Source organism: Orcinus orca, chromosome 10 (assembly GCF_937001465.1).
Source record: "Orcinus orca chromosome 10, mOrcOrc1.1, whole genome shotgun sequence".
NCBI classification, from domain to species: domain Eukaryota; kingdom Metazoa; phylum Chordata; class Mammalia; order Artiodactyla; family Delphinidae; genus Orcinus; species Orcinus orca.
This window is the reverse complement of record NC_064568.1, coordinates 51127295-51146054: the sequence shown is the minus strand read 5'-3', so window position 1 is coordinate 51146054 and position 18760 is coordinate 51127295. Positions and strand designations below refer to the sequence as shown.

Genomic DNA, 18760 nt, shown 5'->3' with positions numbered 1-18760 from the left:
GGCACTCCAGTGGTTAGGACTCCACACTTTCACTGCTGAGGGCCCGGGTTCAATCCCTGGTCAGGGAACTAAGATCCCACAAGCTGCACGGCATGGCCAAAAAAAAAAAACTCACTACTACTATAGGGCAATAACAGATGTTTCTCCGTGTGTGTGTATATAGATTTTTTTTTTAAAAAACAGGATTAAACATCAGTGAGAGTAACACATCACATAACACAGGTGATTCCTCAAATAGGCTGATGTTTCTGACCCAAAAAAGAAAACATTTTGATCTGGAATGTGAGAATAATTTGTTTTTAAAGGATCTAGAATCTCAGTGTTAGAAGTGATATTGAATGGTTTGAAATATAGAAACTATCTCTTGGTTAGGTTTTCTTTCATTTAATAATTTCTTAAATTTATGAAATACATTAAACACACACAGAAGCACAGAGACTAATTATAAGTAACACTCATGTACCCAACCCAAGATTAAATAAATCTTCCATTTCATCAGAATGGAAGACATACCAATTTCAGAGTTTATGTAATAATTGACAGAAAAACATAGTTTTCCATTTTCCCTAGATCTCATACTGTGACTTACAGATTCAGGATCTTCTTACAAGTTCTTATAAAAAAGCTCAAGTTCTTAGATAACATTATGGTATCTGATGAAGTGAAGGGCAAGTGTGGATAATACACAGTCTAGTGTTAGACAAGAATACCATACAGATAAAAATTACCACACTGGATCAAGCAACTAAAGATAAACTAAATACTGAAATTAAAAAGGCATAGCTCAGGGCTTCCCTGGTGGTGCGGTGGTTGAGAGTCCGCCTGCCGATGCAGGGTACACGGGTTCGTGCCCCGGTCCGGGAAGATCCCACATGCCACGGAGCGGCTGGGCCCGTGAGCCATGGCCGCTGAGCCTGCGCGTCCGGAGCCTGTGCTCCGCAACGGGAGAGGCCACAACAGTGAGAGGCCCGCGTACCACCAAAAAAAAAAAAAAAAAAAGGCATAGCTCAAAGTAAGTTCAATTTTGATTAAATGTTAATTTAAAACTCACTCTCTGAAAGACAGCATCTGTGACTTGCATTTCATTTTCATAAATAACCATATGAATCTGTAAAATATGTCATTTGTCTCTCTCTGTATCAGAGTTATTAAACTACAGAACTGAATCAAGTGACTTATGAGATTCCTTTCCCTTCTTCTGAATCTAGTATTTCAGAGAAAGACTTAAGAAATCAAGAATATTCTAAAAGCTCAGGTATAAAAAATTAAGAAAATTGATTTAACTTATAACAAACAGTAACCTAGTACTTGAGTAAACTGAGAAACCCAAAATGGATATGTCTAACCCAAAATTCAATCAGAGAATTACGTAGCCATTTTCACATTAAGAGTGCTGCCAAATAAGCAGCCTATTTTCAGAACTTAAGAGAATGAACAAAGGTATCATGTAGAATCCAAGAGCCATAAAATTTTTTAGGTGTATTAGAAAAGGAAGTTCTTACCATCCATCTTGTCAGAAGTATCCTCTGATGAAAGAGCAAGCAAAGAACAGAACAAAACTTAGTATATTAGAAAAGGATTTTATAACCCCTGGAAAACATTATTTTTAAGAACACAGAATTCATAGCACACACGTATATATGAAGCTTGTTTTCAACTAAAACATACTAGGAGATTAAACAAGACGAGGTTTCTTTGTGAGATAAAAATACCCCCCCCAAAAAAAATATATAGAATTGAATTGACAATAAGTCTGATTTTCACTAGCTAAATAAGTTAGAGAAGCCCATGTCCCAACCTTGGACCCCTGCACCATCAGACAAACCATTTGCTTGGGTCTGTTGAGTTTCTTGTAATCTAAGAGTCACCTTGCCCTGCTTTCTCTTTTCCTCTATAGGCTAGAGCACACCCCCAAATTCTGCTCTAAATTTAGCTGTCTCATCATTATCCTCTGTCTACTGCGTTGCTGCTTCCTCACCCCATCCTTTCTTAGTACTTTCAGTCCCTTTAAGACCTGAAATATGGATAAATCTAACAACTAAATTTCTCTACCCCGCTACTTTGAGGTCCCCAATAGAGAAAATTACAAAACCAAGAAGTCATGCATACTGGCACTACTAGAAACTGGGGTAATTATCAGGCTTGGCCTTTAGTGACTGTGCAGAAAAGTGTTAATAAACCAGGTCTGATACTCTTAAGAAGAGCCTAGTTACAGGGCTAGCCCTTAGCTGGCCTTTGGGAATTTAGTTTTGGATCCTAATTTTATCAATGATGAGGTTGTTTTGTGTGTTTGAGTGTTGGGAACGGGGTATTGAACTCCTGCTATACCAACTTGCCTGAATTGTTTTTGCAGACAATGTGATTTATGGGGAATACCTGTTATCTTTTTCGGAGTACGGAATTCTGGTAATTGTGGCTGGTTGTGCAGCAGAGTGCTTGCATAATGACCGCCCTTTTACCCTCACCCTGGACTCTGAGTCTTAAGGAAGCTTCTCTGGACAGAAACACTATGCACATGTTCTACACTCATTGCTGGAGGAAGGAGCATGTTCTGTGCAGCCTGTCATTTTCGCCTCTGGGAAGGATAACTCTGAAAGCCTGTGCCTGGACTCCAGACTACCGGATGAGTCTTTTTCCCTTGCTGATCCTGCTGTGTGTCCTTTTGCTATAATAAACCTCAGCCATGAGTACAGCTAACAGTCCAGTGAGTTCTCTGGTGAGTTTCTCAATGTGTGGGTGGTTGCAGGAAGCCCGGAAGAGAGCCCCTCCTCTTGTGCCTCCTGAACTGCTATTCCAAACCTCAAGCCACCTCTCAGACACCCTGCTTTCTATTAGCTCAGTGTCCTGACTCTGATTCCTCAAACATGAAGACATAGCTACCTCCCCATTACATGGCTCTTAATGCACACCCGCCCAAAATATATCTGAATCTACCTCCTTCATTTCTTTCCCTTCTACCTCAGTGAAACTGATGACCCTTCCACATCCAAGGCTAACTCCCCAGCTCTTCTCTATACATCCTATTCCTCATGTCTCTCATAAGAACTTTGACCGTAAACAATTTCCTTTTATTCTTCCATTTTTTACTTTTCCTTCTCTACTGACTCTACCATCTTAGTATGCAAACATATTCAACTCCCTCAATTTTAAAAAACAAGAAGTTCATTAACCTTTAACAACGGATAATTCCTACAATCTTCTTTCATCTCCTCTCAACCGCTAAGCCTAGGAATAATTTATACAGATTCTCCTTCCAACTTCTTCCTCAATCAACTGAAATCTGACTTCTGTCCACATGACTCCAACTGAAAACATTTATTTTCTTTTTCATTTAAGCAATCCCACAGACCTAGTTGTTGAGAACAAATATTCATAAATATGCATAGATATATCAAGGTTTCCTTAACAGAAATTCCTGTCTCCCATCATACCAAGCTTACTCTTCAGGATAAAGTTTTCAAGGGTAAACCTCAAAACACTCATCATATCCCCGTTGCCAAAGGATTCAGCACTTCAGTGGACGAAAAATCCTGTGGCAACTGCTTTAAGTAATGTATTGAGTTTAATATTGAAAGATTACAGTACCTTAATTACAGAAGATTACAGTAAGAACAATCCTCTAATGACTTCCAAATCTAATCTCAAGCACAGATCTCTCTCCTGAGTTCTCTACCACTGTATGTAATTCTTTCATATACTACTATGCCTCCGAACACTTCCAGTTTGATGTCTCAGGGATTTCAAACTCAAAATGCATAAAACTCAACGAGCTTTTAGCTGCTCATCCTTTAGCAACCTACCAATACACTGAGAGACTCTTTCAATATAGAGGCATATATCTCCGGATCCATAAATGTTCAGCCATGATAAACAAGGCTCAAAGAGAAGAAAACAAAGAATACACAAGTCACATCTGTATAAGAAAGTTGAGGAAGGGGGGGAAGGGGGTTTAGAAAGAAAAAGGGAGGAAGGAAGGAAGGGGGGAGGGGCGGATGGAGGGAGGGAGGGAGGGAAGAAAAAGAAAAAAAGACAGAAATAGAAAGAATGAGAAAATCTATTCTCTAAGCCCTGGAGAGAGGCACAGACAAGTATCTCATTGTGCCTGAGTGTGAACCTGGGCCAGATGAAGAAAAGAGGATAGAGGGACACCTTTCCCTTCTGTAAAGAAGCAAACATGCCATTCAAACCTTAAAGAACCAAAAGAAACAAATTAAGCAATCTCATGGCACTATTATGACTTTCTTATGAAAAAAAAAAAATTGCTGCTGGGAGTTTCCTGGCAGTCCAGTGGTTAGGACTCTGCGCTTTCAGCCGAGGGCTTGGGTTCAATCTTTGGTTGGGGAACTAAGATCCCACAAGCTGCGTGGCGCGTTCAAAAATTAAAAAAAAAGAATTGCTGCAAATGGCTTTCGAGTTCATATTAAAACATTTCAAATTCAGTATTTTCCTCTGGTACTAAAAAATAATGGATACTAAATATAATGTTTTATTTTTAAGACTCAGGATGAATGTTGTATTTCTGTTTTCCATTTTCCCCACTTAAAAAAATTAATGTGTAAGTCATGTACCATAAAATTTACTCTTTCATAGTATACAATTCAGTGTTTTTAATATATCCACAAGACTTAACAACCCTCATAAATATCTAATTCCAGAACATTTTCATCACCCCAAAAAGAAATCTTATACCCATTGATGTCATTCCCTATTTTCCCAACTCCCAACCCCTGGCAACAACTAATTTACTTTCTGTTTCTGTGGGTTCACGTATTCTAGGCATTTCATGTAAATGGAATCATACAGTATGTGGCTGTTTGTGTCTAACTTTATAATGCTTTCGAGTTCCACCCCTCTTAGAGCATGGGTTAGTATTTCACTTTTATGTAATGTGCTCCTTTTTATGGCTGAGTAATATTCTGCTTCATTGTATGCACATACCTCCCTAACCATTCACCAGCTGATGGACATCTGGGTTGTTTTCACTTTTGGGCTGTTATGAATAATGTTGCTATGAACATTCATTTGTGTACATGTTTTAATGAGAACATATGTTTCACATGTCTTGGGTATACAGCTAGGAGTGGAACCACTGGGTCACATGCTAACTCTATGTTTCACTTTTTGAGAAACTGCCAAACTGTTCATATAGTAGCTCCACTTACATTCCAGGAGCAGTGTATGAGGGTTTCAATTTCTCCATATCCTCACCAGCATTTGTTATTGTCCATTCTTTGGATAACAGCCTAGCAGGTGTGAAGAGGTATCTCATTGTGCTTTTGATTTGCACTTCCCTAATATCTAAGGACGTTGAGCATCTTTTCATGTGCTTTTATTGGCAATTTGTATATTGTCTTTAAAGAAGTATGTATTCAAATCCTTTGCTTATTTATAAATAGAATTGCCTTTTTGTTACTGAGTTATGAGTTCTTTATATACTTGAGATGTTAAGTCCCTAATCAGATATGTGATTTGCAAATGTTTTCTCTCATTTTGTGTGTTGTCTTTTCACTTTCTTGATGGTGCCCTCTGAAGCACAATGTTTTTAATTTTGATGAAGTCCAATTTATCTAGCTTTTCTTTGGTTGCTTGTGTTTGGTGTAGTATCTAAGAAAACATTGCATCATTCAAGGTTATGAAGATTTACACCTGTGTTTTCTTCTAAGCATTTTATAGTTTTAGCTCTTACATTTGGGTTTTTTTTTTTTTTTTTTTTTTTGCGGTACGCAGGCCTCTCACTGCTGTGGCCTCTCCCATCGTGGAGCACAGGCTCCAGACGCACAGGCTCAGCAGCCATGGGTCACGGGCCCAGCCGCTCCATGGCATGTGGGATCTTCCCGGACCGGGGCACGAACCCATGTCCCCTGCATCGGCAGGCGGACTCTCAACCAATGTGCCACCAGGAAAGCCCTACATTTGGGTTTTTAATCCATTTTGAGTTAATTTTTTGGATATGATATGAGGTAGGGGTCCAAATTCATTCCTTGGCCCCTGGCTTTTGAGTTGTTCCAGCAACATTTGCTGAAAAGAATTCTTGCCTACTGCATGGTCTTGGCACCCTTGTTGGAAATCAACTGACCATAGATATACGGGATTATTTCTGGACTCTCAATTCTATTACATTGGTGTGTATGTCTATCTTTATGCCAGTACCACACAGACTTGATTACTGTAGCTTTGAAGTAAATTTTGAAATTGGGAAGTGTGAGTACCCCAAGTTCGGTCTTCTTTTTCAAGATCGTTTCATCTATTCCGGAAACTTTGCTTTGTCATTTGGATTTTAGGAACAGTTTGTCAATTTCTATAAAAAGGCAGCTGGACTTTTGATAGGGATTGCATTGAATCTGTATGTCAACTTCCCATCTTAATATTAAGTCTTTAAATAACCTGTGTGTCTTTCCAGTTATTTAGAGCTTTAACTTCTTCTAACAATATGTTGTAGTTTTTAGTGCACAAGTGTGAAATAAAACATATATATGAGCCCAATTCCTGGCACAGAGCTCCTAAAACCCTTGTAATTTCTCAAGTGGTAAGAGCACTTGGTGTACCTTTTTCTCTAATATTTGCTCCTTGACCCTGGTACCTGACAGAGCTCCTAAATCCCTTGGAATTTCCTGGGTGATAGGAGTGTCTTTTGTTCTAATAAGGCATTTCCTGGTGGTCTCCTCGACAGCCTCAGGATGGGGGATGGTCACCAGAAAGATGAAACCATGATTAAAAGCTTGGAATTTTCAGCCCCATCCTCCATCCTCTTGGGAAGAGTTGTGAGGTTGGAGACTAAGTTAATGATCAATTATGACTATGTGATGAAGCCTCCATAAAAATGCCAAAAGCACAAGAGAGTTTCTGGGTTGGTGAACACACCCATATGCTGGGAGAGTGGCACACTGCAACTCCACAGGGAAAGAAGCTCTTGGGCTTGAGACCTTTCCAGACCTCACCCCCTGTATCTCTTCATCTGGCTTCTCATTCATATCCTTTAATATCCTTTGTAATAAACCAGTAATCTAGTAAGCAGACTGTTTTCGCAAGATCTGTGAGCCACTCTAGCAAATTAATTTAACTCAAGGAGGGGGCAAGGGAACCTGTGACTTACAGCCAGTTGGTCAGAAGCACCGGTAACAACATGGACTTGCAATTGATGTCTGAGGTGGGGGTGAGTGGGGGCGGGGGTCGTGACAGGCTAAGCCCTTAACCTGTAAGGTCTGTGTTAACTATGGTTAGGGCCACAACTGAATTGAATTTTAGGACATCTAGGTGTTGTCTAAGAATTGCTGGATGCGAAAATCCCACACATCTGGTGTCAGCAATATTATGAGTGTAAGAGTAAAGGAGAAACATAAGAGTGGTTCATCCTAGAGAAGTCTTACACTTCTTTTGTTTTATCAATTCCTATGTACAATGTATTATTCTTTTTGAGGCTATTGTAATTGGAATTGCTTTTTAACTTTATTTTCAGATTGTTCATTGCTAGCATTTTTTGTAAAGGTTTATTATTTTTTTTCTGACTCCATCAACTACCTTTATTTTTTTTATACAGCCAGTTCTTATTAGTTATCCTATACATATTGGTGTATATATGTCAATCCCAATCTCCCAACTCATCCCATCACCACCACGACCACCGTCCCCTGCTTTCCCCCTTGGTGTCCATATGTTTGTTCTCTACATCTGTGTCTCTATTTCTACCTTGCAAACCAGTTCATTTGTACCATTTTTCTAGATTCCACATATATGAGTTTGTATACGATATTTGTTTTTCTCTTTCTGACTTACTTCACTCTGTATGAAAGTCTCTAGGTCCAACCACGTCTCTACAAATGACCCAATTTCGTTCCTTTTTATGGCCGAGTAATATTCCATCGTATATGTGAACCACATCTTTTTTATCCATTTGTCTGTCGATGGGCATTTAGGTTGCTTCCATGATCTGGCTATTGTAAACAGTGCTGCAGCGAACACTGGGGCACATGTGTCTTTTTGAATTATGGTTTTCTCAGGGTATATGCCCAGTAGTGGGATTGCTGGGTCATATGGTAATTCTATTTTTAGTTTTTTAAGGAACCTCCATACTGTTCTCCATAGTGGCTGTTTCAATTTACATTCCCACCAACAGTGCAACAGGGTTCCCTTTTCTCCACACCCTCTCCAGCATTTGCTGTTTGTAGATTTTCTGATGATGCCCATTCTAACCACTGTGAGGTGATACCTCATTGTAGTTTTGATTTGCATTTTATCTAATGATTAGTGATGTTGAGCAGCTTTTCATGTGCCTCTTGGCCATTTGCATGTCTTGTATGGAGAAATGTCTATTTAGGTCTTCTACCCATTTTCTGATTGGGATGTTTGTTTTTGTAATATTGAGCTGCACGAGCTGTTTATATATTTTGGAGATTAATTCTTTGTCCATTGATTTATTTGCAAATATTTTCTCCCATTTTGAGGGTTGTCTTTCCGTCTTATTTATACTTTCCTTTGCTATGCAAAAGCTTTTAAATTTCATTAGGTCCCATTTGTTTTTTTTTGTTGTTTTTTTTTTTGCGGTACGCGGGCCTCTCACTGTTGTGGCCTCTCCCGTTGCAGAGCACAGGATCCGGACGTGCAGGCTCAGCAGCCATGGCTCAAAGACCCAGCCGCTCCACGGCATGTGGGATCTTCCCGGACCGGGGCACGAACCCGTGTCCCCTGCATTGGCAGGCAGACTCTCAACCACTGTGCCATCAGGGAAGCCCTATTTTTGTTTTTTATTTCCATTTCTCTAGGAGGTGGGTCAAAAAGGACCCTGCTGTGATTTATGTCATAGAGTGTTCTGCGTATGTTTTCCTCTAAGAGTTTTATACTTCTGGTATTACATTTAGGTCTTTAATCCATTTTGAGTTTATTTTTGTGTATGGTGTTAGGGAGTGTTCTAATTTCATTCTTTTATATGCAGCTATCCAGTTTTCCCAGCACCACTTACTGAAGAGACTGTCTTTTCTCCACTGTATATCCTTGCCTCCTTTGTCATAGATTAGTTGACCATAGGTGCATGGGTTTATCTCTGGGCTTTCTATCCTGCTCCATTGATCTATATTTGTTTTTGTGCCAGTACCATATTGTCTTGACGACTGTAGCTTTGTAGTATAGTCTGAAGTCAGGGAGTCTGATACCTCTAGCTCCATTTTTTTCCCTCAAGATTGTTTTGCCTATTTGGGGCCTTTTGTGTCTCCATACAAATTTTAAGATTTTTTGTTCTAGTTCTGTAAAAAATGCCATTGGTAATTTGATAGGGATTGCACTGAATCTACACATTGCTTTGGGTAGTACAGTCATTTTCACAATATTGATTCTTCCAACCCAAGAACATGGTATATCTCTCCATGTGTTTGCGTCATTTTTGATATCTTTCATCAGTGTCTTATAGTTTTCTAGGTACAGTCTTTTACCTCCTTAGGTAAGTTTATTCCTAGGTATTTTATTCTTTTTGTTGCAGTGGTGAATGCGATTGTTTCCTTAATTTCTCTTTTGATTTTCGTTGTTAGAGTATAGGAATGCAAGAGATTTCTGTGCGTTAATTTTGTATCCGGCAACTTTACGAAATTCATTGATTACCTCTAGTAGTTTTCTGGTGGCACCTTCAGGATTCTCTATGTATAGTATCATGTCATGTCATCTGCAAACAGTGACAGTTTTTCTTTTTCAATTTGTATTCCTTTTATTACTTTTTATTCTCTGATTGCCATGGCTAGGACTTCCAAAACTATGCTGAATAAGAGTGGTGAGACTGGAAATCCTTGTCTTGCTCCTGATCTTAGAGGAAATGCTTTCAGTTTTTCACCATTGAGAATGATGTTTGCTGTGGGTTTGTCGTATACGGCCTTTATTATGTTGAGGTAGGTTCCCTCTATGCCCTCTTTCTGGAGAGCTTTTATCATAAATGGGTGTTAAACTTTGTCAAAAGCTTTTTCTGCATCTATTGAGATGATCATACAGTTTCTATTCTTCAATTTGTTAATATGGTGTATCACATTGATTGAGTTGCATACATTGAAGAATCCTTGCATCCCTGGGATAAATCCCACTTGATCATGGTGTATGATCCTTTTAATGTGTTGTTGGATTCTGTTTGTGAGAATTTTGTTGAGGACTTTTGAATCTATATTCATCAGTGATATTGGCCTGTAGTTTTCTTTTTTTGTGACATCTTTCTCTGGTTTTGGTATCAGGGTGATGGTGGCCTCGTAGAATGAGTTTGGGAGTGTTCCTTCCTCTGCAAATTTTTGGGAAGAGTTTGAGAAGGATGGGTGTTACCGTTCCTCTAAATATTTCACAGAATTCACCTGTGAAGCCAACTGGTCCTGGACTTTTGTTTGCTGGAAGATTTTATTACAATTTTATTTCAATTTCATTACTTGTGATTGGTCTGTTCATATTTTCTGTTTCTTCCTTGTTCAGTCTTGGAAGGTTATGCCTTTCTAAGAATTTGTCCATTTCTTCCAGGTTGTGCATTTGATTGGCATAGAGTTGCTTGTAGCAGTCTCTCATGATGCTTTGTATTCCTCCAGTGTCCGCTGTATCGTCTCCTTTTTCATTTCTAATATTATTGATTTGAGTCCTCTCCCTCTTCTTCTTGATGAGTCTGGCTAAAGGTTTATCAGTGCTGTTTATCTTCTCAAAGAACCAGCTTTTAGTTTTATTGATCTTTGTTATTGTTTTCTTTGTTTCTATTTCATTTATTTCTGCTCTGATCTTAATTTCTTTCCTTCTAATAACTTTGTATTTTGTTTGTTCTTTTTTCTCTAGTTCCTTTAGGTGGTAAGGTTAGATTGTTTATTTGAGATTTTTCTTGTTTCTTGAGGTAGGACTGTATTGCTATAAACATCCAATAAGTTTTGGATTGTCATGTTTTCGTTGTCACTTGTCTCTAGGTATTTTTTGATTTCCTCTTTGATTTCTTCAGGGATCTCTTGGTTATTTAGCATTGTTTAGCCTCCATGTGTTTTGTGTTTTTTACGTTTTTTTAACTGTAATTTATTTCTTCTCTCATAGCATTGTGGTTGGAAGAGATGCTTGATATGATTTCAATTTTCTTAAATTTACCGAGGCTTGATTTGTGACCCAAGATGTGATCTATCCTGGAGAATGTCCTGTGTGCACTTGAGAAGAAAGTGTAATCTGCTGTTTTCAGATGGAATGTCCTATAAATATCTATTAAATCTATCTGGTCTATTGTGTCATTTAAAGCTTGTGTTTCCTTATTAATTTTCTGTTTGGAAGATCTGTCCATTGGTGTAAGTGAGGTGTTAAAAGTCCCCCACTATTATTGTGTTACTGTCGATTTCCTCTTTTATAGCTGTTAGCTTTTGCCTTATATATTGAGATGTGCCTATGTTGGGTGCGTATATAATTGTTATATCTTCTTCTTGCATTGATCCCTTGATCATTATGTAGTGTCCTTCCTTGTCTCTTGTAACAGTCTTTATTTTAAAGTCTATTTTATCTGATATGAGTATTACTACTCCAGCATTCTTTTGTTTACCATTTGCATGGAATATCTTTCTTCATCCCCTCACTTTCAGTCTGTATGTGTCCCGAGGTCTGAAGTGGGTCTCTTTTAGACAGCATATATATGGTTCTTGTTTTTGTATCCATGTCTTTTGGTTGGAGCATTTAATCCATTCACATTTAAGGTAATTATCAATATGTATGTTCCTATTACCATTTTCTTAATTGTTTTGGGTTTGTTTTTGTAAGTCCTTTTCTTCTCTTGTGTTTCTCACTTTGAGAAGCTCCTTTAGCATTTGCTGTAGAGCTGGTATGGTGGTGCTGAATCCTCTTAGCTTTTGCTTGTCTGTAAAGCTTTTGATTTCTCCATCAAATCTGAATGAGATCCTTGTCAGGTAGAGTAATCTTGGTTGTAGGTTCTTCCCTTTCATCACTTTAAATATATCGTGTCACTCCCTTCTGGCTTGTAGAGTTTCTGCTGAGGAATCAGCTGTTAACCTTATGGGAGTTCCCTTGTATGTTAATTGTTGTTTTTCCCTGGTTGCCTTTAATAATTTTTCTTTGTTTTTAATTTTTGTCAATTTGATTACTATGTTTCTTGGCATGTTTCCCCTTGAGTTTCTCCTGCCTGAGACTCTCCGCACTTCCTAGACTTGGGTGGTTATTTCCTTTCCCATGTTAGGGAAGTTTTAGACTATAATCTCTTCAAACATTTTCTCAGGTCCCTTTTTTCTCTCTTCTCCTTCTGTGACCCCTAAAATGTGAATGTTGATGCATTAAATGTTGTCCCAGTCTCTTAGGCTGTCTTCATTTTTTTTGATTCTTTTTTCTTATTCTGGTCCGTGGCAGTAAATTCCACCATTCTGCCTTACAGGTCACTTATCCATTCTTCTGCCTCAGTTATTCTGCTATTGATTCCTTCTAGTGTATTTTTCATTTCAGTTATTGTATTGTTTATCTCTGTTTGTTTGTTCTTTAATTCTTCTAGGTGTTTGTTCTTTAATTCTTCTAGGTGTTTATTAAACATTTCTTGCATCTTCTCGATCTTTGCCTCCATTCTTTTTCCTTTCCAAGGTCCTGGATCATCTTCACTATCATTATTCTGAATTCTTTTTCTGGAAGGTTGCCTATCTCCACTTCATTTAATTGTTTTTCTGGGGTTTTATCTTGTTCCTTCATCTGGTTCATAGTCCTCTGCCTTTTCATTTTGTTTATCTTTCTGTGAATGTGGTTTTCATTCCACAGGCTGCAGGATTGTAGTTCTTCTTGCTTCTGCTGTTGGCCCGCTGGTGGATAAGGCTATCTAGGAGGCTTGTGCAAGCTTCCTGATGGGAGGGACTGGTGGTGGGTAGAGCTGGGTGTTGCTCTGGTGGGCAGAGCTCAGTAAAACTTTAATCTGCTTGTCTGCTGATGGGTGGGGCTGAGTTCCCTCCCTGTTGGTTGTTTGGCCTGAGATGACCCAGCACTGGAGGCTAAAGGCTCTTTGGTGGGGCTAATGGCGGACTTCAGGAGGGTTCATGCCGAAGAGTACTTCCCAGAACTTCTGCTTCCAGTGTCCTTGTCCCTGCAGTGAGCCACAGCCACCCCCCGCCTCTGCAGGAGACCCCACAACACTAGCAGGTAGGTCTGGTTAAGTCTCCTATGTGGTCACTGCTCCTTCCCCCGGATCCTGATGCACACACTACTCTGCGTGTGCCCTCCAAGAGTGGAGTCTCTGTTTCCCCCAGTCCTGTCGAAGTCCTGCAATCAAATCCCACTAGCTTTCAAAGTATGTTTCTCTGGGAATTCCTCCTCCCTTTGCCGGACCCCCAGGTTGGGAAGGCTGACTTGGGGTTGAGAACCTTCACTCCAGTGGGTGGACTTCTGTGGTATAATTGTTCTCCAGTTCGTGAGTCAACCACCAAGTGGTTATGAGATTTGATTTTATTGTGATTGCGCTCCTCCTACCATCTCATTGCAGCTTCTCCTTTGTCTTTGGATGTGGGGTATCATTTTTGGTGAGTTCCAGTGTCTTCTTGTTGATGACTGTTCAGCAGTTATTTGTGATTCCAGTGCTCTCACAAGAGGGAGTGAGTCCACGTCCTTCTACTCCACCATCTTCTGTTTATTTATTTTATTTATTTTTGGCTGCGTCGGGTCTTAGTTGTGGCACATGGGATCTTCACTGAGGCATGTGGGATCTTTTATTGTGGTGTGCGGGCACCTCTCTAGTTGTGCCACATGGGATCTTCATTGAGGCATGTGGGATCTTTCATTGTGGTGTGCCAGCTTCTCTCTAGTTGTGGCGTGCAGGTTTTCTCTTCTCTAGTTGTGGTGCGCAGGCTCCAGGGTGAGTGGGCTCTGTAGTTGTGGCACACGGGCTTAGTTGCCCCACGGCATGTGGGATCTTAGTTCCCTGACGAGGGATTGAACCGGTGTCCCCGGTGTTGTAAGGCGGATTCTATACCACTAGGGCAGTCCCTCATTGCTAGCATTTAGAAATACAACTGATTTTTGTATATTGATCTTATCTTTGGTAACTCTGCTGAACTATTAATAAGCTCTAATCGTTTTTTTGTGAATTTCCTAGGATTTTCTATATATAAGACCATGTTTTCTACAAATAGCTTCAGTTCTTTTCCAATATGGATACCTTTTATTTCTTTTTCTGGCCTAACTGACCTGGCTAGAACTTCCATGATAATGCTGTTAGGAAGGGCAAGAGTGGAAATCCTTATCTTGTTCCTGATTTTGGGGGAAGCATCCAGTCCTTCATCATGACGTATATACTACCTGTATATACGTGGATTTTTCATAGATGTTCTTTATCAGGTTCAGAAAGTTCCCTTCTATACTAGTTTGTTGAGTATTTTTATCATGAAAGGGTGTTGAAATTTGTCAAATGCCTGTTCTGCATCTACTAAGATGATCATGTGATTTTTGTCCTTTATTTTACTATATGGTATATTATATTGATTAGTTTTCATATATTGAAATAATAATGCATTTCCAGGAAGGTAATGTTTCTACCACAGAAAAGTTTTATGAAAATTTAAAAGCACTAATCAACCCATTGTTGACATCTTTGTAAACATCTCTGTCCAGTCCTATATATAAGAATGTTCATGAGTATTATTCATAATAATAAAAAAACAGGAAACAACCAAGATGCCCACTAACAGTAGAACAGAAAACTAAATTGTGATATATTCATACCATAGAATATTGTACATAGAAATATAAATAAATGAACTTTAGCTACATACAACAACATAGATGAATCTTAACAAAAAAACAAACAAAAAAACCCATTTTTGTCCAGTTTTTCATCTATGTATAATTTTATACAAAATAGTGAAAGTATCACACATTGCTTGGTAGGCCGTATCATTTGATCTTTGCTAAAAATATGACTTGTTGGGGCTTCCCTGGTGGCGCAGTGGTTAAGAATCCACCTGTTAATGCAGGAGATATGGGCTCGACCCCTGGTCCAGGAAGATCCTACATGCCATGGAGCAACTAAGCCCGTGCACCACAACTACTGAGCCTGAGCTCTAGAACCCTCAAGCCACAACTACTGAGCCCACGCGCCACAACTACTGAAGCCCGAATGCTCTAGGGCCAGCGTGCCACAGCTACTGAGCCCGCGTGCAGCAGCAAAGACCCAATGCAGCCAAAAATAAATAAAATTTTTTTTAAAATTAAAAAAAATATGACTTGTTAATGGCTGCATAGTATCTGTAAGGATATACCATAACTTAATCACTCCCTCTGTTACACATCAAGGTTGAAGCTAATACATCTATTTTTAGAAACATAACGAATATTCCTTTTATTTCTTGGCATAATTATCTATAAACATTGAATTACTGGCTCAAAACTCTCAACATTTAAAAAAGCTTCATGGGTATTATTAAAATGCCACTCAGATAAAGTATTCCATGATTACTTCACATCAGCACTTTTAAACACATTCTTTATGAATAGTAGGCACGAACCTTACTTTCTTGCTGCATTTACCGGTCTTTCAGTTTGCATTTGTTTGATTACAGTGGAGGTCCAATATCTGTTTGGGGGTTTTGGGGGCAATTTTGAAATATGCTTTTCTTGATATATGTAAAATTTTTTTCTATAAAAATAAGCTCATCTGTTTCTCACAGACTTATGAAACTTGTTGACATTTCAGCTTTTTTTGTAGTTTTGGCAACATTTTTTTCCCTTTTAATTTTCAGTCACTTGATTTTATATTTCCACATTTAAGATTTCGATCCTAAGGGATTTTCCCTCATGGTTTTCTGGCTCTTTATGCTTAAAATTTCTTCTCCAATCTGAGATTAGATGAATACTCAACTACTAGGTTTTTGTCAAGATGCTTTATATTTTTGTTCAACTTCTTAGTTATCTGGAATAAATTTTTATATGGTATGAAACATGATTCTAACTTAATTTTGTACCAAATTGAAAGCCATATGTCTAAACACCATTTACTGTAAATTTATGCTTTCCTCATTGAATGCAGTTATGCCACCTTTATCATGTACAACATTCATTCACACCTAGAATCTCTACACTTCCTATTGTGTTCCAATGATCTGCCTGCCTAGTGTTCCCTGAGTACTACCCAAGAGAAAGAAAAATGAAGCACAAAACAGAGATAAATAATATGGATAACCAATCTCAAACTTTTAAGGTTGATGGATATAAAAAACAAACCCTGAATAGCTTTGGGAATATATGTTTAAGTTTTTTTTTTTAAACATCTTTATTGGAGTATAATTGCTTTACAATGGTGTGTTACTTTCTACTGTATAACAAAGTGAATCAGCTATACGCATACGTATATCCCCATATCCCCTCACTCCTGCGTGTCCCTCTCACCCTCCTTGTCCCACCCCTCTAGGTGGTAGCAAAGCACCGAGCTGATCTCCCTGTGCTACACGGCTGCTTCCCACTAGCTATCTGTTTTACATTTGGTAGTGTATATATGTCAATATTATTCTCTTACTTCGTCCCAGCTTACCCTTCCCTCTCCCTGTGTCCTCAAGCCCATTCTCTACGTCTGTGTCTTTATTCCGGTCCTGCCCCTAGGTTCATCAGGACCATTTTTTTTTTAAGATTCCATATATATGTGTTAGCGTACGGTATTTGCTTTTCTCTTCCTGACTTACTTCATTCACTGTGTATGACAGACTCTAGGTCCATCCACCTCACTACAAATAACTCAATTTTGTTTCTTTTTATGGCTGAGTAATATTCCATTGTATATATGTGCCACATCTTCTTTAACCATTCATCTGTTGATGGACACTTAGGTTGCTTCCATGTCCTGGCTATTGTAAACAGTGCTGCAATGAACACTGTGGTACATGACTCTTTTTGAATTATGGTTTTCTCAGGGTATATGCCCAACAGTGGGATTGCTGGGTCATATGATAGTTCTATTTTTAGATTTTTAAGGAACCTCCATACTGTTCTCCATAGTGGCTGTATCAATATACATTCCCACCAACAGTGCAAGAGGGTTCCCTTTTCTCCACACCCTCTCCAGCATTTATTGTTTGTAGATTTTTTGATGATGGCCATTCTGACCGGTGTGAGGTATTACCTCATTATAGTTTTGATTTGCATTTCTCTAATGATTAGTGATGTTGAGCACCTTTTCATGTGTTTGTTGGCAATCTGTATATCTTCTTTGGAGAAATGTCTATTTAGGTCTTCTGCCCATTTTTGGATTGCGTTGTTTTTTGTTGTTTTTTTTTTTGCGGTACGCGGGCCTCTCACTGTTGTGGCCTCTCCCGTTGCGGAGCAACAGGCTCCAGACGCGCAGGCTCAGTGGCCATGGCTCACGGGCCCAGCCGCTCCGCGGCATGTGGGATCTTCCTGGACCGGGGCATGAACCCGTGTCCCCTGCATCGGCAGGCGGACTCTCAACCACTGCACCACCAGGGAAGTCCGATTGGGTTGTGTTTTTGATATTGAGCTGCAAGAGCTGCTTGTATATTTTGGAGATAATTCCTTTGTCAGCTGCTTCATTTGCAAATATTTTCTCCCATTCTGAGGGTTGTCTTTTCATCTTTTTTATGGCTTCCTTTGCTGTGCAAAAGCATTTAAGTTTCATTAGGTCTGATTTGTTTATTTTTGTTTTTATTTCCATTTCTCTAGGAGGTGGGTCAAAAAGGATCTTGCTATGATGGATGTCATAGAGTGTTCTGCCTATGTTTTCCTCTAAGAGTTTTATAGTGTCTGGCCTACATTTAGGTCTTTAATCCATTTTGAGTTTATTTTTGTGTATGGTGTTAGGGAGTGTTCCAATTTCGTTCTTTTACATGTAGCTGTCCAGTTTTCCCAGCACCACTTATTGAAGAGGCTGTCTTTTCTCCATTGTATATTCTTGCCTCCTTTATATAAAAATAAGGTGACCATATGTGCATGGGTTTATCGCTGGGCTTTTTATCCTGTTCCACTGATCTATATTTCTGTTTTTGTGCCAGGACTATACTGTCTTGATTACTGTAGCTTTGTAGTGTACTCTGAAGTCCAGGAGCCTGATTCCTCCAGCTCCGTTTTTCTTTCTCAAGATTGCTTTGGCTATTCGGGGTCCTTTGTGTTTCCATGCAAATTGTGAAATTTTTTGTTCTAGTTCTGTGGAAAATTCCATTGGTAGTTTGATAGGGATTGCACTGAATCTGTAGATTGCTTTGGGTAGTATAGTCATTTTCACAATGTTGATTCTTCCAATCCAAGAACATGGTATATCTCTCCATCTGTTTGTATAATCTTTAATTTCTTTCATCAGTGTCTAATAGTTTTCTGCATACAGGTCTTTTGTCTCCTTAGGTGGGTTTATTCCTAGGTATTTTATTTATTTTTAAGCTTTGATTATGATTCACCTTTGCAGTTTTCCCAGATTTCCAAAAGGCTTTAACTTCTTGGTAAGGGAACTGAAGTAGGAGAAAGAGGATAGAGAAGTTGGGTACAACACCAAACTCCCTTAGTATCCAGCAGCTGGATGTGGCTGTAGTGCAGAACTTTGAGAATTCTATATGCAAATCATGGAATAAAGAATTGTTCCTTTGATTAAGATGGTTAGGAGGACAACAGGGGGAAAAGAGAAACAAGGTATTTCAGACACCTCAGAACTACATTGCAAGGACAGAATCATATAAAACATATGGACTATCCTTAACTAGCAAGAATGAAATAGAAATGATAAATATATCACCATCATCAATCACTGAAATTGATGATGATTCACTGCTTCCCTGAGACCAGGGAGAAAATGTTGTACTTTCCCATAGTT

At 38.9% G+C, this 18760-nt stretch overlaps 1 protein-coding gene and 1 long non-coding RNA gene across 51 annotated transcripts in view; both read right to left on the bottom strand.

Moving 5' to 3' along the window:
* Positions 1-18760, bottom strand: part of CLASP2 (cytoplasmic linker associated protein 2) — a 177813-nt gene that overhangs the window by 65249 nt on the left and 93804 nt on the right. For 43 of the 50 annotated variants that reach the window (XM_033405513.2, XM_033405508.2, XM_033405511.2 and 40 more), the window contains one exon: positions 1503-1526. The exons of the other annotated variants lie outside the window; for them this stretch is intronic. In XM_033405513.2, coding sequence (XP_033261404.1) covers positions 1503-1526 — 24 coding nt within the window. The remainder of the gene's footprint in view (positions 1-1502; positions 1527-18760) is intronic. 50 annotated transcript variants of the gene reach the window in all.
* LOC125965607 (uncharacterized) lies at positions 2631-18759 on the bottom strand. Its single transcript, XR_007479695.1, has 2 exons — positions 16922-18759; positions 2631-8062 (listed from the first exon to the last, which is right to left on the bottom strand). It is a non-coding gene; the product is annotated as an uncharacterized LOC125965607 (long non-coding RNA).